The 27016-nt window shown below is 38.4% G+C and overlaps 2 protein-coding genes across 2 annotated transcripts; both read left to right on the forward strand.

Annotated features, from left to right (window-relative positions):
- Positions 1-2187: 2187 nt before the first annotated feature.
- myhb (myosin, heavy chain b) lies at positions 2188-15708 on the forward strand. Its single transcript, XM_007254307.4, has 41 exons — positions 2188-2254; positions 2386-2441; positions 3188-3403; positions 3521-3664; positions 3772-3928; positions 4030-4057; positions 4554-4665; positions 4758-4850; positions 4970-5033; positions 5852-5950; positions 6178-6281; positions 6387-6525; positions 6692-6810; positions 6917-7066; positions 7153-7323; positions 7449-7755; positions 8231-8301; positions 8425-8512; positions 8682-8799; positions 8917-9040; positions 9157-9293; positions 9384-9639; positions 9727-9969; positions 10054-10230; positions 10346-10491; positions 10576-10666; positions 10752-11141; positions 11274-11400; positions 11525-11643; positions 11754-11950; positions 12034-12217; positions 12420-12585; positions 12704-12828; positions 12936-13244; positions 13330-13533; positions 13622-13747; positions 13874-14044; positions 14154-14258; positions 14620-14715; positions 15350-15481; positions 15567-15708. Exons 3-41 carry the CDS (start codon positions 3200-3202, stop codon positions 15582-15584), a joined length of 5811 nt encoding a protein of 1936 aa, XP_007254369.2. The 5' UTR covers positions 2188-2254; positions 2386-2441; positions 3188-3199; the 3' UTR covers positions 15585-15708.
- Positions 15709-16721: 1013 nt separating this feature from the next.
- Positions 16722-26950, forward strand: p4htmb (prolyl 4-hydroxylase, transmembrane b). The gene is made up of 9 exons (XM_007254300.4): positions 16722-18356; positions 20120-20201; positions 20316-20506; positions 20685-20781; positions 21303-21465; positions 22683-22868; positions 23272-23362; positions 23454-23577; positions 24001-26950. Exons 1-9 carry the CDS (start codon positions 18021-18023, stop codon positions 24210-24212), a joined length of 1482 nt encoding a protein of 493 aa, XP_007254362.1. The 5' UTR covers positions 16722-18020; the 3' UTR covers positions 24213-26950.
- The last annotated feature ends 66 nt before the right edge of the window (positions 26951-27016 follow it).

The following is a 27016-nucleotide window of genomic DNA, read 5'->3' on the forward strand; positions in this document are numbered from 1 at the left end:
TGCAGTTTCACACCATCTCCTCCAGCGCAGTGTGCTGAAACAGTGAAAAAAAAATCACCAATTGAGGATGCAAGAAGGATGTTCTTAGGTCTTCCAAAGATCTTCTGCAAGTTTTAAGCTTTCTTGGTCTTCCAGAACTAAATTTTCAGAAAGACAAATTTTGTTTTCAAATGCACAGATATGGAGAAAAAATTATTTTATCTGTGTATTTCCAGCAGTTTTGTTTAAATGGGTAATGTTTTGTTAATTAATATAGGTAGGATCATCTAATGGGGTATATTTAGTTTAGTTTATCCTGCAGAATTAAGTATTCAAGATGTAATTATTGCTGCATGTTTAATTAGGTGTGTGTGCCTGTTTTTCACAACTCTCTTAATTTAGCATATAGCATTTCTATTATAAATAATTAAAATGAAACAATTATTGATTCAATATAATCAAATATGTTATTTAATATATCAAATATATCAAATTAGTTATTTGTTGTAACTATAAAGACAGTTAAGTTTTCCCAAAATTATAGATGCTGCTAAGAGGTCCTTAAAACTCCGGAAACAAAATCCTGCTTCATGAATCTCAATTCCAGACCCATTAGTCCCATCAGTCCTCCACTTTTTATCATATGAAAAATTATGTCAGTTGATATCCACTGACTAGAGGAAAATTTTAAACCAAAATCAATGACAATAATAAGAAAGTGAATCTTTTGGAAGCACACAAGTTATACTCACTGTACTGCGATACCTGCAGCGAGCGACGCTGCACACTTGCAGGCGCTTGACAGACACTGGGTTTGTTTTTGAAATGCAATGCAGAGAGACTTCAAAGTTCCATTAACACAATAAGCCTCCCAAGCATGCTGACATTTGGCAGAGTGCTCTGCACAGAGGGCTATATTTGTGTTTTGCCCAAATACGAATATACTCTTATGGGTGTGCTATCGAATGTCACATTTTTATTCAATGCACAAGCCCATTATATCTCCAGAGTAACTGCTTCAGAATTTCTTAGGCTTTCCCATCATTGCCAGAATGGGATCACGTTTCCTTTGGAAGGACTGAGCAACTGGCTGACAAAGCCTGCTTTTAAGTCACCCAGCCTGAGTGAACTATCACTCTCCAAGCTAAACACTCCAATCTGCAGCCTCCTCAAACAGCATCCTTTTAGTGTAGCATTAGATCTGCTTCAGTTCACCTCACAGCTGTTCCAGTTCCTTAATATCCAAGAAAAACGTGCCAGACATTTACACACCAGTTCCTGATCCTGATCTTATTCTGTGATGTTCTTGCTTGTGTCCAGAATGTAACTGGTGGATGAAAATAGACACGTGGAAAGGCAGTAAACACGCATTTTGCCACTCACTCTCTAATGCTGTTGAGAGATATGGCTATAAGCACACAATGACTCAAGTGGGCCTGTTGACATCTTGAACTCTGTCGCAGTTCAAGCCCCCAGGAGAGGCAGGAGGAACTCCAGCTGTCTTTACTTTGGTACAGCATAATCCTTCGGCATCCACTGCCATTTCTTGTGCCATATCCTCAAGTGGGTAGAGTGAAAGTATACCAAATGTATTTCTGTATAACTCTTTAAACTTGCACAGACTTCACAACCCTAATCCACTGATATAAGGTGCATCATTGTCAATGATGGAACAAAGCCTTGTAGTGCCAGAGAACAATTAAAACTGTCTAGAAGTTATCCAGCCTTATTTTTAGTCTGTATCTCTGGCCACAACACAAAAAAACAAACAAAAGCTTTTGTAATCTCCAGTTATAATGAGCTCATTTCATTATAGCTAATAGAATGTATTTCATTATAGCTAATAGAATGTATTTAACCACATGTTAAACTATTATGTCAAAAACTGTACTGTTAAACTCTAATGTTAAACTAATGTTAAAGTTTGAATGACTTGCTTTGCTAAAACATTTATCTCTAGGCTGTAATGAGTTGCAAGATTTTAGACACAATAACAGGTTTTTAACTCTTATCACTGGAGGTGCTGGTCACTGATGATACTCTATGCAAAGACAACAGCTCGGGGTTCATTACAAGGCTTGACTTTATCATGGGATAAAAATAATACGCTGTGTGGTCATTAGAAGCTGCTTACAGGGGCAAACATTAGTGGGCAAACGAGGTAAAAATGCAAGACCAAATACAGAGGCTCTGACGTGCTGACGACACACTTGAAGCCCTATATAAGTGAAGCTAGTCTGAAACTCCTCCCAAGACCCACACGCACCCAGCTTAGGTAAGTGACTTCAGGCTCTGTGTGTGGTCATAATGGACATTTGCTTTTTCAGATCTGTTTATACTTTTCCATTTTACATTACATATACTATTGTATAAATTTCTTGACAGAGAGTTTGTTTTCTTTAACAGTACTACTAGGCAGCCACTACATACATCAGAGGTTTCTGGAGAGGCGCCATACAAAGGTAAATCCAGAATTCTGCAATTCGATTATCTGTAATTGTAGAAAACTACAGAAATCTTGTTCCAAGATCTTCTGCATTGGCAAAATAACAGCTAGTTAAGTAAAAGGAGGTTTGAGCTAGACTTTCTTAGACTGGTCAATTAATAAAATTAACAATTAGAATTAGATGAACCATATTAAGAAATCCAACAGGTTCTGCAAAGTTCTAGTAACTTTCAAATTGTAAGGACATTTCAATTAACTAAAAAATTAGTTTTTTTTCTTATGTTTAGTCAAACTGTCTTGCTCTATATAGAACTCTTTTTTTATTCCAAGTTATTTTCCAAGCATTTCTATTGACTAGTCAATTATGAGCTTTGGACACAATATAAAAAACATTGTTTAATAACTGTTAAAATTCTATTATACTGTTATACTGTAATTTGTTGTGCTGTCTGGTGTCAAACAGAGGAGAAAATTTCCTCTTTTCAGTCTGTTGCCTCTGTTTTCTCAGAAGATGCTTGGACTTGGATCTTTGTAAAACAAAATTCGCTGTTAAAAAGCCCTACACAAATAAATTTGAGTTAAACTAAACTGCTAGATTTACATTTTGTCAAAAAGCGAAAATGGCAAAAATGGAGATACAATACTATTTTTTTTTCTTCGAATCACTTGTTGTTACCACTTTCAATTATGCTGTTTGTTAAAATTGATGTATATGTGTAATATATACTAACATCAATTGTAATTATATATATATGTTTCCAGTAAGGTGTCACCATGAGTGGGGATGCGGAAATGGAGTGCTTCGGCCCGGCGGCCGTATTCCTCCGGAAGCCGGAGCGAGAGAGGATTGAGGCACAAAACACACCTTTTGATGCCAAGACCGCTTTCTTTGTGTCTGAGCCAAAAGACATGTACCTCAAAGGGGTCCTCCAGAGCAAAGAGGGTGGCAAAGTGACCGTAAAAACACTGTGTAACAAAGTGAGTAAAAAAGCTTACACAGTGTGTGACTGTAACAGTTTTGTCTAGTGATCTGTTAATGAAGTTAAACATCCTTTTTTCCTGTACCAAACCTTTTATTTGTGACGTCATTTACAGGTTTTAACAGTGAAGGAGGATGACATCTTTCCCATGAATCCGCCGAAGTTTGATAAGATTGAGGACATGGCCATGATGACCCACCTCAACGAGCCTGCTGTGCTGTATAACCTCAAAGAGCGTTACGCAGCATGGATGATCTATGTGAGTTTGTAGGCTCACCTCTACAGAGGTTACCACACATACATATTCAAAGGACAAGAATACATTATGTACTGTAATTGTAACCTGTATGTTTTCTGCATTTACAGACCTACTCTGGGTTGTTCTGCGTTACTGTGAACCCCTATAAGTGGCTCCCAGTGTACGATGCTGTGGTTGTTGCGGGCTACAGGGGCAAAAAGAGAATCGAGGCCCCACCCCACATCTTCTCCATCTCTGATAATGCCTATCAGTCCATGTTAACTGGTATGGAGCGTTAAAGAGCGTAGCAAATATTTAGAGTTTCTGATTTCTGAGTGTTTAGTGTATGTATGTAATATTTCTATTTCTTGTGTATTTTTCCTTAGACCGTGAGAACCAGTCAATCCTGATCACGTAAGTCTTAAAAGGCTGGGTCCAGTTAAAGTTTTACATTGTTCTGTCACATATGTGCATGTGCATGTTTAAAAAAATACTGTTATACACCACTTAATCTCTGTCTGAGAAACTATCCCCATGTGTTTTTTGCACATTGCACTAAACCAAGACTAGACTAACTCTACACTTTTGATATTAATAATACATAAAGTTCAGTGTTTTAGGTGTTCTGTTGGTAATCATAATACACTTATATTGTGATATAGAGTTATGTATCTTGCTAAAAATACATTGTGTCAAACTGTCCAGCTTATAATGAACTGTAAGATTCATGAAGTAAATGAGTAATTATGGGTCTAAATAACTTTTTTAACAATATTAAACTTTACACATTTATTTGTGTATGTGTGCTAGGTGAGCCATATAAAAAAATCCAGCAGGTTCTGCAAAATTGTGGTACAAAAATTATGAAAGCATTTTAAGAGAAAATGATCAACTCTGTTTTACTCTTCAGTGGAGAATCTGGTGCAGGAAAGACTGTAAACACCAAGCGTGTCATCCAGTACTTTGCGACAATCGCAGTGTCTGGACAGAAGAAGGCTGAGGTTTCTAAAGCCAAAATGCAGGTCAGTAAAACAAGCTGCCTTGCTGACTCTGTAGGATGAACATCTAACTGCTTAGTGGGAATAACTTTTAAATTGCACAATTGAATCTGCAGGGGTCGCTGGAAGATCAAATCATTGCAGCCAACCCTCTGCTAGAGGCTTATGGTAATGCCAAGACTGTGAGGAATGACAACTCCTCTCGCTTTGTAAGTTACTGTCCGTACATATTTACTCATTGATATTTTACACACTGACATAACAAAGCTTTTTCAATATGGTGACTAATAAATAACATCATTCTTCTCATCATGATTCCTATGTTTAGGGTAAATTCATCAGAATCCATTTTGGGTCTACTGGAAAACTGGCCTCAGCTGATATTGAAACTTGTGAGTAAAAATCTTAACAACTTATACACATACTTAAAAATGTACCATCAATTTATGCATACAATCTGAGTAAGAAAAAAGTTAACTTTTATACAGTGAGAACATTTAAAGACAGAGGACCACACTGCTATCTAGCAGTAAGGGTTTAAACACAAGACAAAATGAACTTTCCATCTTTCTGTGTAAACTATAAAAAATCGATAGTTGGTATTTTGAGAATCAGTACTGTGATACTTTGATATATCGATATTTTCTTACACAAGAAAGCCAGACCAGCTTATGCCTGCAACATTCTTCCACAGCATAAAACATGTGCACAACTCTGGTCAAGAGGGCCAGTCTATAACAGATATTTTACTAACTGCCCTACTTAAACACACAAAGTTAAATTCTTCAATTATATAACAGACAAATTAGATGTGTTTGACACAAGCTACTACTGTATCTACTACTTGAAGGTTCCGTAAATAACCTTAAAGGGGTTCAAATTAAATAACAAAGTGTACTAAACTACGCAGGAGTTATGCACCCCTGGCATTAAAAAGCGTCAAGGCATGCACATATGAACTTATCTTCATCTATAATATCCCTCTGTATGTAGTTGTTAATGAAATGTTCTTGTTGACACAGTCAGCAACCCATGTCCCAACAATGAACCCTTCATCACAGTCAATTATATCTTATGTTTATAACATTTTGGCCTGAAACCAAAGTCAGTTGTGCCAGCTCAGGCTATTTATACTTGTCACAGTGTAAGGTAAGATGCTGGTTGGATTACTAATGTTTATCCTTTATCCATTTGTTAATCCCTTTTACAGATCTGCTGGAAAAGTCAAGAGTAACTTTCCAGCTGTCAGCTGAGAGAAGCTACCACATTTTCTATCAGCTCGCAACCGGCCACAAGCCTGAACTGCTGGGTAAACACACACACACACACACACACACACACACACACACACAAAGCAAAAAACATTCTAGCTTCTGGTCCTCTTACCTTCTTTTTATCTGCACATAAGATACAGTGCATCTGTATTTTCTGTAAATGTTTGCAAATTTAACACATTGTATGTGTAAAGAGAAAACATTATCTACAAAAACAATAAAATGTATGATGATGATGGTGATGATGTTTTTCTTTTTGCAGAGGCCCTCCTGATTACCACCAACCCATATGATTACCCTATGATCAGTCAGGGTGAGATCACTGTCAAGAGCATCAATGATGTGGAGGAGTTCATTGCTACAGATGTAAGAGAATATTTGGATTTTAGTAAACATACTCTGTCTTCAGTTAATGCTGTTTATTCTATTTTTATGAGAATGCATTTCACATGACCCTTTTTGGTTATTCAGACAGCCATTGACATCTTGGGCTTCAGCGCTGAGGAGAAGATGGGCATCTACAAGCTGACAGGAGCTGTGATGCATCACGGTAACATGAAGTTCAAACAGAAGCAGAGGGAGGAGCAGGCTGAGCCTGATGGCACTGAGGGTAAGTGAGACTTCCTGAGGTAGAGCAATGTTTTTCCACTGATTAATATATTACACTAATTTGGTGTGAGCCTTAAAGCATGAATGAACTTATTAGTTTATAACAGTAGCAGAAATGAAAGATTTCTTTCTGTTAAAACAATTAAATGTTTGTGTTACTCACGCAGTGGCCGATAAAATCGCCTACCTCATGGGTCTGAACTCAGCTGACATGCTGAAAGCTTTGTGCTATCCCAGAGTCAAGGTCGGGAACGAGTTTGTGACCAAAGGTCAGACTGTTCCACAGGTAATAGAAACATCTCCTATTGAGAACAAGAAAACTCTCTGAAAGACACTGGAGTCTTCCAATTATAGATTTTTATTTTTAATTCATTTTTTTCCTTTTTCAAAAGGTCAACAATTCAGTCAGTGCTTTGTCCAAATCAGTCTATGAGAAAATGTTCTTGTGGATGGTTGTCCGTATCAATGAGATGTTGGATACCAAGCAGCCAAGGCAGTTCTTTATCGGTGTGCTGGATATTGCTGGGTTTGAAATCTTTGATGTAAGTAAATTAGATAAAAGATACAAACTAATGTGTAATGAGTCTCATAGTAGAAAAAACTCTGAAATCTGTTTTTTACACTGTAGTTCAACAGCCTGGAACAACTGTGCATCAACTTCACTAATGAGAAACTGCAACAGTTTTTCAACCACCACATGTTTGTGCTGGAGCAAGAGGAATACAAGAAAGAAGGAATTGAGTGGGAGTTCATCGACTTCGGTATGGACTTGGCTGCTTGCATTGAGCTTATTGAGAAGGTAGGTTAAACATATCAAGTACATATTTTATTCTAGGTTCAACAGATAAACAATAAACAATGGATATATGTATTCTACTATTCTTCAGACAAAATGTAGAAATAAATTTCCTCTCTTGCTCACAGCCAATGGGTATTTTCTCCATCCTTGAAGAAGAGTGCATGTTCCCCAAGGCCTCAGACACTACCTTCAAGAACAAGCTGTATGACCAGCATTTGGGTAAAACTGCATCCTTCCAGAAGCCAAAGCCTGCTAAAGGCAAGGCAGAGGCCCATTTCTCCCTGGTGCACTACGCAGGCACTGTCGACTACAACATCAATGGCTGGTTGGACAAGAACAAGGACCCATTGAATGACTCTGTTGTCCAACTCTACCAGAAGTCTTCAGTCAAACTGTTGTCCAGTCTTTATGCTTCTCATGCCTCTTCTGAAGGTATGTAATATTTTCTATGAAGTATACAGTTTTACAAGCAGATTTTATATTAGATTTACATTATCGAACTTTCAACCTTTTAGTATTAAAAAGATTCATTTGGTTACCTTCCCATCTTCTCCCAGCTGAATCATGCATATTCTCAAAATTTTAATTCTAGACTCCCAGCTATTGGTACACATACAAACTAAACGAGGTCCTGTCTTTGTTATTGCAATAATTCGTCTTTGAAGCACATAATTCAATTCATTTCAATTCAATTTTATTTATGTAGCGCTTTTTACAACAAAGGTTGTCACAAAGCAGCTTTACAGAGAAAAACAGGTCCATGCCTCTTATGAGCAGCACCACAGAGATGCCAATTTTTATGGAGACACAGTGGCAAGGAAAAACTCCCTATAATCAAGTGTCATTACTGTTCAGGATTAAAGTATTGCTAAATAAAAATCATGTTCCCATCATTGTGAATCAACAGCTGAGGGAGGTGCCAAAAAAGGTGGAAAGAAGAAGGGTGGCTCTTTCCAGACTGTGTCTGCTCTGTTCCGGGTAAAAATATTGTCATGTCTACTCTGCACTGTGTATATGTGTAGTTAACAAGAATGACTATCAGGTGTTTAAAATGCATGCTGATTATTTTTTTATTTATTTGATTTTTCTGAAATCCAATAGGAGAACCTGGGAAAGCTTATGACCAATCTGAGAAGCACTCATCCCCACTTTGTGCGCTGTCTGATTCCAAATGAATCAAAGACACCAGGTCAGTCTTATTTCCTCTTCCTGTTTTTTGTACAAGAATGTGTTCCTTTGCTGTTCAGAAGGAAATAGAATAAACACAAAAAGCTTCTTGGAAATTATTTACTGGATTATTCATAGCTCACAGAGAGATACTCCAAATACTGCAACTGACACATTCATCTTATTTTTAGGGCTGATGGAAAACCATTTGGTCATCCACCAATTGCGCTGTAACGGTGTACTGGAGGGCATTAGAATCTGCAGAAAGGGTTTCCCCAGCAGAATCCTCTATGGTGACTTTAAGCAGAGGTATTTTTGTATAATTTATAACAATAAGAATATGAGATGATGCCGTACACAGACTATATATGTACATCTGGGCATCCACAGCATGTCATAATGTACATCAAATTTCCTATGTTTTAGATACAAAGTATTGAATGCCAGTGTTATCCCTGAGGGACAGTTCATTGATAACAAAAAAGCTTCAGAGAAGCTTCTTGGTTCTATCGATGTGGATCATAACCAGTACAAATTTGGACATACCAAGGTAAGAAATTGCATCAAATAACATTTTTACTTCAGCAGTATGTCTTAATACTAATACTTTTTTAGTTTTTTTCCCTGAATAATTATTCTGTATAATTATTATTAATATAATTACAGGTGTTCTTTAAAGCTGGCCTTTTGGGTCTTCTTGAGGAGATGCGTGATGAAAAGCTTGCCATCCTTGTGACCATGACTCAGGCTCTGTGTAGAGGCTTCCTTATGAGAAGAGAGTTTGTCAAGATGATGGAGAGAAGGTAATGGCTGCATGTCTCACAGTTTTATATTTAAAAATTAAAAAAATATATATGAAATGTGTCTAACTATTTTTTTTATTTTTGTAACAGAGAATCGATCTACAGCATTCAATATAACATCCGCTCATTCATGAATGTGAAACACTGGCCATGGATGAAGCTGTATTTTAAAATCAAGCCTCTTCTGAAGAGTGCTGAGACAGAGAAGGAAATGGCTGCTATGAAAGAGAACTTTGAGAAGATGAAAGAGGATCTAACAAAAGCTCTGGCCAAGAAAAAAGATCTTGAGGAAAAGATGGTGACTCTGCTACAGGAAAAGAATGACTTGCAGTTACAAGTAGCTGCAGTAAGTTTAATCCTCATTTTAAACTAGAAGTATAGTTTATAGAGTCTTTGAACTTTTATTAAGCTTTAATAATATTTCCAATTACAGGAAATTGAAGGTCTCTCAGATGCTGAGGAGAGATGTGAAGGACTAATCAAAAGCAAGATCCAAATGGAGGCTAAACTCAAAGAGGCGACTGAGAGACTGGAGGATGAAGAGGAAATCAACGCTGAGCTGACAGCCAAGAAAAGGAAACTGGAGGATGAATGCGCTGAGCTGAAGAAGGATATAGATGATTTGGAGCTAACCTTAGCTAAAGTGGAAAAGGAGAAGCATGCTACTGAGAACAAGGTTACTGTTTAATAGTATAATAGGCTTTTTTGTTAGCAACACTATATCAAGAACCAGTAATGTTTATACGAGTATACTTCTCAGGCCAAAAACCTCACTGAAGAGATGGCATCACAAGATGAGGTCATCGTCAAGCTGACTAAGGAAAAGAAAGCTCTTCAAGAGGCACATCAGCAAATTCTTGATGATCTCCAAGCAGAGGAAGACAAAGTCAACACTCTGACTAAAGCTAAAGCTAAGCTTGAGCAGCAAGTGGATGATGTAAGTAGCCGGGAAATAGGCTAATAACATTAATGTATATTTTTAAAAATCTACCACTGTTTAATAAGTTCATTTAAAATGCTCTTTCCTCTTTGACATTCTGTGTCCACAATAGCTTGAGGGATCTCTTGAACAAGAGAAAAAGCTTCGAATGGATCTAGAAAGAGCAAAGAGAAAGCTTGAGGGAGACCTCAAACTGGCCCAGGAGTCCATAATGGACCTGGAGAATGACAAGCAGCAATCAGATGAAAAGATCAAGAAGTGAGATTTTAACAACCAATTCTGAAAAAAAAAGATTAAACTTTTATTCCACCTTCAGTCTGTAATTACTGTTATTCCCAACAGGAAGGACTTTGAGACAAGCCAACTTCTTAGCAGGATTGAGGATGAGCAGTCTCTTGGTATAGGGCTGCAAAAGAAGATTAAAGAACTCCAGGTTATTAGGAGTTTTTGTTGTTTGAAAACTATAACTTTCTGTAAACTACATAGTGCAGCTCATCACCAAATCAAATTCATTACAGGCTCGTATTGAGGAGCTTGAGGAGGAGCTTGAGGCTGAGCGTGCTGCTCGGGCCAAGGTTGAGAAGCAGAGGTCTGATCTCTCCAGGGAACTTGAAGAGATCACTGAGAGACTTGAGGAAGCTGGTGGTGCCACATCTGCCCAAATTGAGATGAACAAGAAGCGTGAGTCTGAGTTCCAGAAGCTGCGCCGTGATCTTGAAGAGTCCACCCTGCAGCATGAAGCCACCGCTGCAGCTCTCCGTAAGAAGCAGGCAGACACCGTGGCAGAGCTAGGAGAGCAGATCGACAATCTCCAGCGGGTCAAACAGAAGCTGGAGAAGGAAAAGAGTGAATTCAAGATGGAGATTGATGACCTGTCTAGCAACATGGAGGCTGTGGCGAAATCAAAGGTAAAAGTACAACACTGCAATCTAGTGGTTGGTTTCTAAACACCATACAAAATGATCTGATATGATACAATATTATCGCGATACAATATTATTGCAATACAATATTATATCAATATTTTTAACCCCTTTTAGGCTCACCTTGAAAAGTTGTGCCGTACGCTGGAGGATCAGATGAGTGAGCTGAAGACAAAGAGTGAGGAACAGTTTCGTCATCTGAACGACATCAGTGCTCAAAAGGCACGACTCCAAACTGAAAACGGTATTATTATTTATCCAGCTAGAAAAAGATTTTAAAATGTTTTAAAGAATAAACATATATGCATAAAAATTTGTCATGCTGTCAATGCAGTAAATTCTATTTTTTACCATTCTGGATGCAATAGGTGAAATTGCACGTCAGCTGGAGGAGAAAGAATCACTTGTCACTCAATTGACTCGAGGCAAGCAAGCTTTTACTCAGCAGATTGAGGAGCTGAAAAGACAAATTGAGGAAGAGGTCAAGGTAAGCTGTTGTATTTAAAAAAAAAAGGACACATAGATAAACATTTTCACATCCAATGGCACAATGACACTTTCCACATCATTAATGGCACACTTGTTGTTGATTTATAGGCAAAGAATGCCCTGGCCCATGCTGTGCAGTCATCTCGTCATGACTGTGACCTTCTCAGAGAGCAGTTTGAAGAAGAGCAGGAAGCCAAAGCAGAGCTCCAGCGTGGAATGTCTAAGGCAAATAGTGAGGTTGCAACATGGAGATCTAAATACGAGACTGATGCTATCCAGCGCACTGAGGAACTTGAAGAAGCAAAGTAAATCAACCATTTCATGTCTTTTTATGATTAAATAAGTTCATTAAAGACCATCATCATTAACATCTGGTTGCTTTTCTAAGGAAAAAGCTTGCCCAGCGCTTGCAGGATGCTGAAGAGTCCATTGAAGCTGTGAATGCCAAGTGTGCCTCCTTGGAAAAAACCAAACAGAGGCTGCAGAATGAAGTGGAGGACCTCATGATTGATGTAGAGAGAGCTAATGCTCTTGCTGCTACCCTTGACAAAAAGCAAAGAAACTTTGACAAGGTAAACTCACAATCAAAAAAATATTAAATTTTTATATCTGACAATATATCAAGTGTAAAGCATCTTTTTCAATCTTGGTTTCTCTTCACATCACACAAAAGTGACCATGACCATAAATTAAGATTTATGCCAATCTTTTATATAAAATATCCAAAACAGAACCTGAAATATTTTTATTTTTATTAATTTTCTTTATTTAAAGGTCTTGGCAGAATGGAAGCAGAAGTTCGAGGAGAGCCAAGCTGAGCTTGAAGGAGCCCAGAAAGAAGCTCGCTCTCTCAGCACTGAGCTTTTCAAGATGAAGAACTCCTATGAAGAAACCCTAGACCACCTAGAGACTCTGAAAAGAGAGAACAAAAACCTTCAGCGTAAGTCATGCAAAAACATGCACCTCCCAGTGAAGTAATGATGTGACAAGAAAAATATTTATAATGGATAAATGAGCATTTTTAGAATAATAGATGGCATATTTTTGTATTTGTACAGAGGAGATCTCAGATTTAACTGAGCAACTTAGTGAGACTGGAAAAACTATTCATGAGCTGGAGAAAGGAAAGAAAACTGTGGAAATCGAAAAAACTGAAGTACAGACTGCTCTTGAGGAGGCAGAGGTGTGTTAAATAAAAAATGATGCAGCAAACACAAAATGATGCACAGTGTTATGCTAAATAATAAATCTTGTGAATACTATTCTTTAAATTCATCAACTCTGTCACAGGCCACACTGGAACATGAGGAGTCCAAGATTGTCCGTATTCAGCTGGAACTCACCCAAGTGAAGAGCGAGATTGACAGGAGACTGGCTGAGAAGGATGAGGAGATTGAACAAATCAAGCGCAACAGCCAAAGGGTGATTGACTCAATGCAGAGCACTCTGGATGCTGAAATCAGAAGCAGAAATGATGCTATGCGCATCAAGAAGAAGATGGAGGGTGATCTCAATGAGATGGAGATTCAGCTGAGCCATGCTAACCGCCAGGCTTCTGAAGCGCAGAAACAGCTGAGGAATGTCCAAGGACAGCTTAAGGTTTGTTCATGACTAATGAAAAAAAATACACCAAAACTAAAAGAAAAGAAACAAAACACCTAAATGACACAAATGAATTTTCTAGGATGCCCAATTGCACCTTGATGAGGCTATAAGAGGACAAGAGGACATGAGGGAACAGGTGGCCATGGTGGAGCGCAGGAACAATCTGATGCTGGCTGAGATTGAGGAGCTCAGAGCTGCTTTAGAGCAAACCGACAGAGGCCGCAAAGTGGCCGAGCAGGAACTGGTGGATGCCAGTGAGCGTGTGACTCTGCTTCATTCTCAGGTAAATGAAGTGGTTCATTATGAAGGTTTAGATACTGGCATGTGGTAAACTAAGCCTTCCTTAATCATTTCTAATCATTCTAATTTAGAATACCAGCCTTATCAACACCAAGAAGAAGCTGGAGGCTGACTTTGTACAGATTCAGGGTGAGATGGAAGACACCATTCAGGAAGCACGCAACGCTGAGGAAAAGGCCAAGAAAGCTATAACTGATGTGAGTAAAAATGTGGCATAACAATAAACACAGTAGCTAATGAGAACAAAAAATTGCTATTAACTATTAACTAAACCACTGTAACCTATCATGTAATAATCATGCGATAAAAAAAATTGACTGCAGGCTGCCATGATGGCAGAGGAGCTAAAGAAAGAGCAGGACACCAGTTCTCATCTGGAAAGGATGAAGAAGAACCTTGAGATTACAGTCAAGGACCTGCAGCACCGCTTGGATGAGGCAGAGAATCTGGCCATGAAGGGAGGAAAGAAACAACTCCAGAAACTGGAGACTAGAGTACGTCTCAACATTCACTATAGAACCGGTCATACATATCAGACTTACATTTCAGATTTGATTTACTATGTACTGTAGCTACAACAGAACTTACACACTCTTTTTTCAGGTGCGTGAGCTGGAGGGTGAAGTTGAATCTGAGCAGAGACGTGCAGCCGAGGCTATTAAAGGTGTCCGCAAATATGAGAGGAGAGTGAAGGAGCTCACCTACCAGGTACTGAATGTATCACCACACATTCTCTTTTCTACTGTGTGGACAATTTGTACCTCATCCAATACAACTATTAGAAATGATAAAGGCAATGATCTGCACAAACACATTCCAGCATTCCATTTTAGAATCCACACCATAATGTGCCAAATGCAAAGTAGATTGTTTATTAGGATGCACTTTATGCAGACTAGTGACTTTTAAGGTGGGGTTTAGGGCTTTTGTGCCTTTAAGGCCTTTTTTTTGGATATAGGTGATACGAGGTCCAACATTCATACTCCGAAACAAATTATAATGTTACAAACACGCCATTTAGGGCTTTGTGAAGTTGTAATGTTTACGTATATTTCGTTGATTTTCAAAGACTGATGAAGATAAGAAGAATGTGACCCGGCTGCAGGACCTGGTGGACAAACTGCAGCTGAAAGTGAAATCCTACAAGAGACAAGCTGAAGAATCTGTGAGTAATGCTTAACTTTTTTGACACATGCACCTTCTCACAATCTTTCATCTAGTATTCAAGGATGCAGATTTTATCAGTAGAATGGTTTTTAACATGATTTTTCCACATTATAATGCATTCAAATGATTGAAATATGTAATAGGCAGCGAATATTAACAATAAGAAAGTAGTATTAAAAACTGCTCCAGGTAATCTACGTGCTAGCCCCTGGGGCATGACACTGGCTAGAAAAACAATAACACAATGTAACAAATAAAAAGAAAGTACCTAAATGATATTCAATAGTGAACAATAATTACTTGAAAATAATCAAATAAGTATGGTTTTATGTGGATGGATTAGAGCAAATAGAAGAACAAAACAGAGAAGAAGACAACTAAAGCCAGACCTTGAAACAAAGATCACAACAAGACAAAAATATCATAAATTTCACAAGTGAAATAACACACCAAGTGAAATAACAAACAATTTGCATTATTAACAAATAATATTTAATAATTTCCTCTAAAGAAAACATTTAATTCCTTCTGATTAGCAATACATATTTGTCTGGCTCTAAGTTATTAAAAGTAAACAATGGGCCACATATATTTAAGATTTCAATCTTTACTTTGTATCCTTCCATTTACAGGAGGAGCAGGCCAACACTCACCTGTCCAGGTACAGAAAGGTGCAACATGAGATGGAGGAAGCTCAGGAGAGAGCTGACATTGCCGAGTCCCAGGTCAACAAGCTCAGAGCCAAGAGTCGTGAATTGGGAAGGGTATGTCACTTTTATACTTAAAACGTCCAAAATATTCATACTGTGTATACAAATGTGCATTAAATACATTTCATTGTGTTTATAGGGCAAAGAGGCTGAGTAACAAGTACATGAAAGAAGACCGGGCAGAGTAACATGATCTCATATAATATGAGTGCAATACATAATGTATGGAAGGTGCTACTCTGAAGTAAACCTGTCACCAATAAAAACAGCTTGTGATCTGATTTCTCTCATTGTTCTGATTATTTGCACTTCTGAAAAAATACTTCAAACAACCTCAAGTCAGATATTAATTTACAGCAGATCCTGTGACTGCCCATCTTGAAATTAAGTCACAATGAATCAAACACACACAGGGTATCACTCTCATCAACAAGTTACAGAAAGGTGTTCAAAACTAAAGAGAACATAAAAAAAAAACGTAAAAGTGTATATTCAATGACAACAGAGTTAAAAATTATGAAATTATTAATTTCTTTGATTTTACCAAATTGAAAACCTTTGGAATATAATCAAGAGGAGGATGGATGATCACAAGCCATCAAACCAAGCCGAACTGCTTTAACTATTGCACCAGGAGTGGCATAAAATTATCCGAAAGCAGTGTGTAAGACTGGTGAAAAAAACAGAGTTATTCCACCAAATATTGATTTCTGAACTCTTAAAACTTAATGAATATGAACTTGTTTTCTTTGCATTATTTGAGGTCTGAAAGCTCTGCATCTTTTTTGTTATTTCAGCCAATGAATTTCCCCATTGGGGATTAATAAAGTATCTATCTATCTATCTATCTATCTATCTATCTATCTATCTATCTATCTATCTATCTATCTATCTATCTATCTATCTATCTATCTATCATTTCTCATTTTGCTGAAAATAAATGCTCTATTCACAATATTTGTATTTGGACTTTGGGAGAAATGCTGTCTGTAGCTTATAGAATAAAACAACAATGTTCATTTTATTCAAACATATACCTATAAATAGTTAAATCAGAGAAACTGATAGGTACTATATATAATTACAAAAAACAAGAGTGTGTCGAAAGCGAATTATATTATTAAACAAAATACTAAATAAAGATGTCTTAGTATGTCCATTAATTTAGCAGATTATCAATAATACAGAATTCGTTATTGCCAGAGATCAGTGCAGACCAGTGCAGCAGCAGGGTGGTGGTGGTGCTCCTCGTCGCCGGCAGGGGGCGCAGAGCGCGGGTGGGTCAGCCCGCTGTCAGGGGGAGCGCGGTGCCGCAGTTGTCAGGGCAATGGCGTCTTATCTCCTGCGAAGAGCTCTCTGCTGCTGCTCCGCTGCGGCACGGAGAGATATAGCGCTAGAGCAGCTTCTGCGGGGAAGATCCAGGAGCTGAAGGGCTGAGGAGAAAATTCTGAACGTGTTTTACAGCGAGGAGGAATCTGAGTGATGCTGGGGAAGGAGGCGGCTGGCTGGATTATGGGATATTCCTACCACTAGTGTTTACTTGGATTATGTCGCAGCGTTACGTTAAACGAGAATGTAAATATTGACTCCCGTGAGTAACGCATATTCCCCAGGGCTAGCAAGATAACCTAGCTAACAGTTAGGTTAATTTAGCTAAATTCGTCCTAAAGACAACTTAGTGTGTGGTTGCTGCAAGTTAACTATGTGTATCATTTAGAAGAACGTGACTACTTGCTAACTACCTATTTTATGTACTAGTTGGCTAGTTAACTAGCTAGCTAACAAGCTGTTTGGTTCATCTGAGCTCCAAAAGCTATCTTAGCTGGCTAAGCTAACTAACTAGCGGAGAAGCTATATCACTGTTGGCTGTGTGACGTAGTTACATAGCTCGCTGGCTATGTATGTTTTCATGCGTAAACTTTAAGCAGCTGCAGCTGCAGCCACCAGCTGTGTTTCTCTGTGTGCTGCTGATGCACAGCAGCTCTGATCTGTCAGTCAGCTCTGTGCTCTGTATAAGGTCTGTCCAGGGTCTGAGTAACGTTAGTTGAATTAAACGCCTTAACAGGCCAGGATTTTTGTGCTTGACCTTACTCCACTAAATCTTGAGTTTTTTTAATCAAGCATTACATAAAAAGCTCTCATGTTTGATAAGGAAAATTACTGAAAAGCATAATTGTAATTGAAATAGAAAATATAATAAAACAAATAATATAAATGATAAAATCATAAAATTGTCTCTTTCCTAAACTTCATTTTAAAGTCAATATTGTCCTGAATACAAATCAAACAGTTCTTGTCCTCTAAACCTTTAGTTTTGTTAGGTTTGTCTAGTTTAAAACATCTATAAATCTATTTTTAAACATGCAGAATTTGGGTTGATTCCTGTTGCTGATCTGGAATTATTAAGTGGAGTAGAGAGTGGACAAGCAGCGTCCAGCCCAAGTGTACTATAGGATTTTTAGAATGTAAATACGTTATTTTACTGCAGAAAAAGGTTTTGTATCACCTATATCTATAGCCTGTATACGGGTCAAGGCATGTTTAGGGGTTAAACCCCCACTAGATAAATGCAACTTCTGTAACATCCAGAAAAATGATGGAACCTCAGGAAAACACCAATGATGAGGACACGCCACCCCCAGTCCCGCCGCCCCCGCTGCCCCGACAGCGGATCCCGGTGCAGAAGAGCAGCGTGTGTTCACGGTCCTACTTCATGGTGGTCATGGTCTTCTTCCACGTGTACGTCCTCAATGTTATTGCACTGCTGCTGTACGTGCACTACAACAGTGGATCAGATGAGGGCAGGTCCAGCAGGGATTTCAGCAGCAGGAGCAGCAGCGGCCACAAAGTAGCTGAACCGCCGGACTCGCAGCCTCCGGACCCGGGCTTCACAAGAACAATGCACCTTCCACGACTGGAAGGAATACGGGTTAGAAAATTATGCACAAAAAAGTTGGAGCATACAGTGATATGAAAATGTTTGGATACCCCTGATAAATTTCATGATTTTCTTGTTCGGATCAGCAATTTCAGTTAAAAATATCATATGTCAAATGAACACAGTGATATTTGAGAATGAAATGAAGTTTATAGGATTTACAGAATATGTGCAATAACTCTTTAAACAAAATTAGGCAGGTGCATACATTTGGGCACCCCAACAAAACAATTAAATCAATATTTTGTGGATCTTCCGTTCCTATAGAGTCTGGCTTCTTGTTAAAGGTTTTTGGATTATTCTATCTCCATTTCAGTCAGGGTTGACGTTTTTCGTGCATGTACGGCCCGCTTTAAATGACACCACAAGTTTTCAAATTATATTCAGGTCTGGGTACTGAGTTGGCCATTCCAGACTGAACGCTGTACTTGTTCCTCTGCATGAATGCTTTAGTAGATTTTGAGCAGTGTTTAGGGTGGTTGTCTTGTTAAAGCATCCAGCCCCTTGCAACTTAAACTTTCTCACTGATTCTTGAACATTGTTCTCAAGAATCTGCTGATATTGACTAAAAGCAAGGCGACTCTCAACTTTAACAAGATTCCCAGTACCTGCACTGACCACACAGCCCCACAACATGATGGAACCATCACCCAATTTTACTGTGGGGAGCACGTATTTCTCATGGAATGCTGTGTTCTTTTTCTGCTATGCATACCACACTCCAAATTACTAAATTTTAGTTTCATCAGTCCACAGCACCTTATTCCAAAATAAAGCTGGTTTGTTCAAATGTGATTTAGCTTACTTCAAGTTACAAGGCTTCTTCTGTTTTACTCTCCTATACAGCCTCTCCTTGTGCAAAGTGTGCTAAATAGTTAAACTATGCATCTGCAGCAATATGATGCTGTAGGTCTTTGAAGCTTGGACGATGACTGTTCTCACCATCCTTCTCCTCTGCTTGGCCTGCGTCTTCGGACCTTAACTAGAACTGTGCCTATGGTCTTCCTTACAGTAGAAACCTTATGCAACTGCTTAATTTTGTTTAAAGAACTATTGCACACTTTCTGTAAATTCTATACATTTCACTTATCAAATATCTCTGTGTTCATCTGCTCATCAAAGTTGCTGGTTTATAGAAATTATTGTTTATCAAGAATCTCAGAGTAAAGATGCTGATATAAAGCAACACCAGAGGCTTAACATTATTCATCACTGGTTTACTAAACCATATGTTGGTTGGTAAATAATACCAGAACAGGCTCCATAGAAATCTCTTTAGAGGTTTCATTCTTTGATATCACTGATAGTGCTGCTCCTCTGAGCCTTCCAAGTTTACAGGTGTCATCTAAATCTGACTTACCTGTCTGGAGTGAACAGTGAAATCATCATTGAAATCTGTGTTCTGACCCACAAATCAGTAAGTTTAATAATGAATGAAATACTTAATTCACATTTTACCCTCTTTTTATTTGTTTGAATTAATCCTAATGTAAAAATATTGTATTATAGGCAAATTCTATCTTAGCAATGAGTTTTAAAGATGAAAAAATATAACTTCCTAGGTCTTAGCACAATATGGTGAAATGCTAACACATATATATATATATATATACATTGCCACAAATATTACCAAACTATTAACTAATACCATAACTGATGTGCAATATTTCGGTGAACTATATCACAGGCAGACAGTATACTATCTCACCCAGCCCTGTTTCACAATAGCATTCATAGAGTTCATCCTTTTTCAGGTTGGCCATGTCCAGAAAGTGTCTTTAGTGCCAGGAAAAGTGCATGAGATGAAGACTCTCAGCCTAAAGCCGCTGCTTTTTGGTAATTACCCATGTAATTTTATGTCTGTCTGTTGAGTCTTGGTGCACATTCTGTATGTGTATGGCTGATCTCAACGTTATGTGTCTGTGTGTGATCTTGAATGTGCTGCTGCAGAAATCCCTCATTTCCTCTCAGACGAGGAGTGTGCTGTGGTTCTGCGCTTAGCTCAGCTGAAGGGTCTGATGGAGAGTCAGGTAATGGTGCCTGAGGGACAGGAAGAGCTCAACCAGCAACTCAACCTTAGCCCTGAAGAAATTTTCCATTTGCTTGACCTCAACCAGGATGGCCAGCTGCAGCCGCATGAGGTCTGTGTTTGTGTGTACGTGTGGGGTGTGTTTGTCACTGTGTCAGCACTGTGTTTCTCTGTGTGTGTGTGTGTGTGTGTGTGTTGCATAACTTTTCTTTATACATTTAATCTTTTACACATATACAGAAATGGTAAGCAAAACTGTATGTCTGTGGATTCTTCTCCCTGTACTGCAGATTCTGACACATTCTCGAGTGAGAGATGGAATCTGGCTGACTCCTGAGAATCTTAGGGAGATCTATGCTGGCCTCAAAGCTGACCATGATGGAAACGGTAAAGACCAAAGTCTTTATACTTTAGCCCTATCTGGAGGGATTCGTTTTTTAGGAGGTCCTGGGGTAATTTTCTCTTTTCTATGATTTTATTTGTGATTGGATTTACCATGTCTGTGTTTTTCTCAGACATCATGTGGGAAATTACAAGATGAATTACCTACTGTTTTTTGCTGAACTACATGGTCCTACTGAATTTGAAGTCCCGTCCGGATGCACATCTCTGAGTTTCATCACCTCACATTTAATAAAATATCTATTTGTCCACTGCCACACACAGTAATTACACTTTGGGTGCGCATTTCCACGGAGTTCCACGCAAACACACCAAAGAGTGGAAATGGGGGGCTACTAACATTAATGTCACGTGATCAAGAAAGCCTAAAAACTTTATTTTTCACAGACATCCCCCTGAAAAACTAATCCCGTCCTTATAGAGCTTAAAAGTATAAAATTAACACAAACAATGAAAATTCCTCATTCATCATAAAGTGTGTTTTTGTGCTTGTGTGTTTTCTTTAGGCCTGTTGAGTTTAGAGGAGTTTGGACAGCTAAGCAGTGATGCGTTTCAGCGTTTCCTTTATCAGCGTGGGGTGAAGAGGAGTCAGTTGGTGAGGAACAGCAGACACACGTGGCTTTATCAGGGACAGGGAGCACACCAGGTCCTCAGAGAGCTCCGTAACAGGTATCCCTGTGTCAGCCTGTCTATTCATCAACTGCTTCTCTTTCTCACTCTCACTCTCTCTATTTCCTTTAACACATACAATTGTCCACATAACAGATGTTGCTAATTATCCAAGTCATGTTTACTGTCAGAAGTACATTAGGGCTGTTACTAGAAAATTTGACCAGTGACTATTTTTTGCAGAGGTATTACAATATATTATCTTGGCCCACATTCATTTAAAAGGTCCCACATGTTAGTATAACAGAGCTGTGATGTTGTCAATAGGCCTGACACATCACCAGCACTTCTGTATACATCATGTTGATTATTGTTTGTAACCTGTAAATACTCACCTCATATCTTTCCTCAGTGGTCTTCCAGCTCTCTCAGGGGTGATCGAAGGGCCCTCGATTCACTTGTGGGGAGGGGGGGTTTGGACTACGGCTCCGTAAAACCTGTGGGGGAAGAAAAGGGGAAATGTGATTAATAAACTGTTGTAGAGATACTTACCGGTAATATTATTTTGGTTATGTAGTGACGTCTGTAAATAACTGGATCCAGTAATGTATAGATTATTGTTGGTTTGTGTATGTTTGTATATTTTAGACACCCCTATTAATGGTGGCAGCCAATTGCTCGGTGGGAGGGGCTATGGCCTTAAAAGGGGAGGCGTGTCTAAACAAGGAAGGTTTTGGTTGTTTTTTTTTTGGTTTGGGTTCCTCGTGGCAGAGGGAAATGGCGCTGATAGAGGGAGATCGGGTTTTTATGCAGCAAGCCAGCTGTAGCCCTTTACTGGCTGATGTTTAGTCAGATAGCCCTCATCATTTTTTTTTAAACTTATTACATTTCTTTCTTTTTGTACAGTTTTTCTTTGGTTGTTTTGCTGCGTGCTGAAAACGAAAAATAAAAATCACTGGGACTTATCACTTACCTTGGATGTGTACGTCTCTCTCTGGTTGGAGAAGCCCGCCTTTCAGTCCTTACACTCATCCCCACGTAAACCCAACACCAGCTTCACTCACAAGAGCTTTAATCAAAACCTGCATGCAATATAATAACCATATAATTAACTGTCAAGTGGGAAAGCTTCTAATATTACTTACCGATGCACTGAGACATATGCATAATCATTTCCGACCTTTCTGCCACTGCATGACATACTGCTGTTTTGTCTGTTTTTTTGTCATTGATTTATTTGATTTATTTGAATTAATTGTTTATTTCTGTTTGTTTAGAGTCATGCGTTTAACAAGGCTCCCTCCTTCTCTGGTGGAGTTGAGCGAGCCTCTTCAGGTTGTGCGGTACGAGCAAGGCGGTCACTACCATGCCCATCATGACAGCGGACCAGTGTACCCTGAGACAACCTGCACACACACACTACTTGCTGCCAACACCACCTCACCCTTCCAAACGTCTTGCAGGTGAGCCAGCAGCATCAAGGGACGGCTATCTCTAGTAATTCTTTATTTAATTCATTACTATTTAAATAATTATTTTTTTTCTGTTGTTGGTGTATCTGCAGGTAAGGGGAAGTAAAACGTATGGCTTTTTAATGCTTCTAAATACAGAAAAAATAATGGCCATATTCACGCCAACAAAATGGCACCAGTATTAAGTTTACAGACAAAAAATAGTGGCTCTAGAAGATACTACTGGTTAAATCAATAAGCTATCTTGCACGTGGAATCTGGACATGTAACAAATGCAATATGTGCAAAAAAACAAAAATGGTATTTGCAGATACACTGTGTTACTCAACCATTTTAAACCTAAACTATGTACATACTTTTTTTGTTTTATATGGGTTATATGTTGCATTTGCAGGTACATTACTGTACTGTTCTACCTGAACAATGTAGAGGAAGGAGGAGAGACCACTTTTCCTGTGGCAGACAACAGAACCTATGAGGAAGTGGTGAGTGCTACTGGTTATATATTTTTGATTGTGTGTGTATGTGAGGATTATAATGTTGGATTCATGTAACTGGATGTTTTGTGTTCTACAGTCACTTATACAAAACGATGTAGACCTGTTGGACACGAGAAAGCACTGTGATAAAGGCAACCTGAGAGTAAAGCCCAGCAGGGGGACAGCGGTATTCTGGTACAACTATCTCTCTGATGGCAGAGGTACTGATAAAGATGTGACAATTTTATTTCTGTAGTCTGAAATGTAGTTCACATGTTCAAGTAGTTTAGCTGCTGGATCCAGGTAAATATTATCCTTCTTAGTAGAGATGAACTGGGCCAGACAGAACTGCACAGTCATTCGCTACTTTGCTAGCTCTGATGTTGTTAGTAGTGTTAAAAGTCATTACTCTGAGAACTTGGGCAGCTCTACACAGTGCAGTAGCAGCATTCCAGGGCTTTTATGACTATGATGCAGACACAGTTCTGCCTAGTGCAAGTCAAGGTAGATTTGTAAAGTTATTTTAAGTTAGAATTACTATATAATGTTACTTTAGGCTTGGTCTGTGTACAAATATTAACATTAACCCAAAATTTCCTGTGTGGCCTGGGCTTTATTTTTGAGTTTTGTCTGATCCTCTGCAGGCTGGGTGGGGGAGCAGGATGAGTACTCTCTACATGGAGGCTGTAAGGTCACTAAAGGGATAAAATGGGTGGCTAACAACTGGATCAACGTAGATCCTGACTACCATCGACAAGCCCGCTACCAGCAGCTCGTCTCCCAACAGGAAGAGTCTCAGGAGCAGCAGACAGACACGAACTCAGAGCAGTACAAACACACACACCAAGACCTGTAAACACAAATATGAACACACATAGGGGTGTAACGGTATACAAAAGTCAGGGTTTTATTCACAATGGGGTTTTGGAGCTTATAGTTCTGTCAAGAACTTGTGAAATTTGGTTCTGTATTATGAACATCGGTCTTTATTCACAGAGTGGACGGGTCATCCATAGCTTAACTTGTATCCTTCTTGTGACAGGGCTCCTCTAATTGTGACAGTTTGAAGTATGAATACACCATTACACCCCTATTTACACAAGGATTTATCATCACTATATGAAGCAGTTAATACAGACACATGTAAACCAAGTGAACACATATACATGAATTTGCACATATGCACTCAGGCACATGCAACACACACAGACACTTTTTTTTTTAGCACATGGAACATATTAAGCACTCAGTATCACACACCACAGGGGTATTCGGTAATTCAGCACAGTAATGATTTCCCTGCTCAGGCACACCTTGGTCAACCCACATTTAATTAGTGTATTAATGCAGTAAAATTAGTTTTATCTCCCACTCTTATGTTTTAAGTTTATGTCCCATTCCCACAGCTCTAGAATGTTGTCCAGTCTTTTGCACTTAACTAGGTTGTCTCCCTTCCTCACACTGTCTTAGAATGTTCTCACCAATTCACACTTTACTACAGATTTCTCTCCCATTACCAATGTTCTTCTATGTAATGACACATTCCTACTTCTCTAATGCCCAGCTCAAACTACACAAGATTTTTGTCTCTCACGATGTTTCCTATGTCAGATTAAGCAGTCATCTTTATTTCGTGTCTCACTCGTTAACTGGCAACACTACACGTTAGTCTTTTATTGGACGGTTGCACGGCATTGCTCAAGTCAAATTACTGCTTTTTGACTATGTAATATTACACAGACCTTTGGCTCAAAATCGGGCTAAATTTGTGTAGTCTGATCCAGGGATAAAATGTTCTTTCTTTCATACTGTACTAGATAGAATGTTATATCCTTTCTTCACACTGAATGTTCTCCCCATTCAAAGCCCAAATACACATAAAATCTGTTTTTTTCTAACCGGATAGAAACCACATGTGAAGGTGGTTTAAAATGTGATAACAAATGTTTAATCTCTAATTGATTCTACAGCTGTGCAGCTGTTTAGAAAATGTGTTTAGAACCCAAAGCAGCACCACAAATGTATATAGCCTTAATGTATGTCCATACCTAATGTTAGATTTACAACCAAAATAATACTGAACAACACTAAACACAAATGCACCCCTTTAACAAATATATACACTCATTGTAGACATACATCTACATAGACACTGACCCTTATATGGATACCCACATACACCCGTAGCTACACATAGTGAACACAGTCACCCTTTGACCTGCACGATATACAGTATTATACAGCCTATGGTCCCATATATAGCCTGCACATTTAAAACTGAGTAAAGCTTTACCTTATCCTTCCCTAGACTAGACATGTTGTGTGTAAGGTTGGATTCAGGGAGATGGAACTTGAGATTTATGCAATTGTGAAAGACAATGTTTGTATTTCTGTTGCACTCTGTAGAGCAGCGGTTGCCAATTCTGCTTATGGAGATCGACCTTTCTGCAGGGTTCATCTCTAACCTTGATATGTCTCTCTGCTGCCACAGCTTAAACATTCTAATCAAACCAATCAGTAGACATTCCAAGGATATTAAGGATATTTGCATACAATTAGGTTTCAATGTTAAAATTCCATCACATTTTTACATAGTGATCCTCGTTTCAGGGCATCATAATATTACAGGCATAGCAATCATACAGTAGGTACATTAAAGCAGTCATATGTAGTACACTGACACATCTGCATGCAGTGACTTTTCAACAAATTAGAAACAGCCTTCAGATGTAAGTCTTGGCGATTTGGTAAAATATTATATCAAGACATTTTAAAGACAATTTCACATTACACAAAAAGGCATTTACTGATAAGGAGAAATGAGGGGAACTGTGTAAAAAATATTTTCAATTTCCAAACATGGTGAAATCAAAATGCATTCACATAGCATAAAATATCAATTTGGAATGTGTACTCATTATGAATCTTGCCATATTATGTCATATGAACATGACATTTTCAGTTGTGGGGCAAGATAAAAGTATTTCTTTGTCCCAAACATTATGGAGGGTTATGTATCTCTAACAGATGTGCTGACCACTGCTCTAGGGTACTAGGCACCATTATTTATTCATGGGAATGCAGCCATATTTTATAACCTTTGTTTACATATTTATGCACTACAATACCTCCTAAGGAGTGTGAAAGAATGTTCACTTGAGATTTGATAAAATACATATATATGTAAATGTATATGTTACAGTATGTCTGAGGGAAACAGATGTCGTCAGCATCAGCTGGTTAAAGTTCAGTTTTTAGGAAATCTGTTTAGCGTTATTGATGTGTTAAAAAATTGATCAAGCACCACTTTCCACTGATGTGATGTGTCTCTTACAGTCAATTCCTCAGTGAAAAAGCATGTCTAATCTGATCCTTGCACAAAGTCATACCCTCTCCTGGGATTGTGATTATATTTGACCTATTTATGTTTATTATATTTATTTATTTAGTAAATTGTCCTTTTTATCACCTGCATCCAAAGACGTCTGACAGCTGGTTGGACAGATTAGTTTTATTTATAAAGTTATTTATTGTAGCAATGTTCAGTGTTCTCCGAATGCAAAGTCACAAATAAAAAATGCTTTTATCTTTAAATATGTTTCAATATTGTTTCTTTTTTATTTGATAAAATGTGGAAAATACTATACATAGTTCACAGTA

This window comes from Astyanax mexicanus, chromosome 5, assembly GCF_023375975.1.
Source record: "Astyanax mexicanus isolate ESR-SI-001 chromosome 5, AstMex3_surface, whole genome shotgun sequence".
NCBI lineage: Eukaryota > Metazoa > Chordata > Actinopteri > Characiformes > Acestrorhamphidae > Astyanax > Astyanax mexicanus.

Excerpts from the sequence above, each read along its gene's own strand:
- p4htmb (XM_007254300.4), top strand. The coding sequence starts at position 18,021 with ATGATGGAACCTCAGGAAAACACCAATGATGAGGACACGCCACCCCCA. Across the intron at positions 20,782-21,302 it reads AGCTGACCATGATGGAAACG|GCCTGTTGAGTTTAGAGGAG; the intron begins GTAAAGACCAAA and ends TGTTTTCTTTAG. Across the intron at positions 23,578-24,000 it reads CTATCTCTCTGATGGCAGAG|GCTGGGTGGGGGAGCAGGAT; the intron begins GTACTGATAAAG and ends GATCCTCTGCAG.
- myhb (XM_007254307.4), top strand. The coding sequence starts at position 3,200 with ATGAGTGGGGATGCGGAAATGGAGTGCTTCGGCCCGGCGGCCGTATTC. Across the intron at positions 12,829-12,935 it reads CTGCTCTTGAGGAGGCAGAG|GCCACACTGGAACATGAGGA; the intron begins GTGTGTTAAATA and ends ACTCTGTCACAG. Across the intron at positions 13,245-13,329 it reads ATGTCCAAGGACAGCTTAAG|GATGCCCAATTGCACCTTGA; the intron begins GTTTGTTCATGA and ends TGAATTTTCTAG.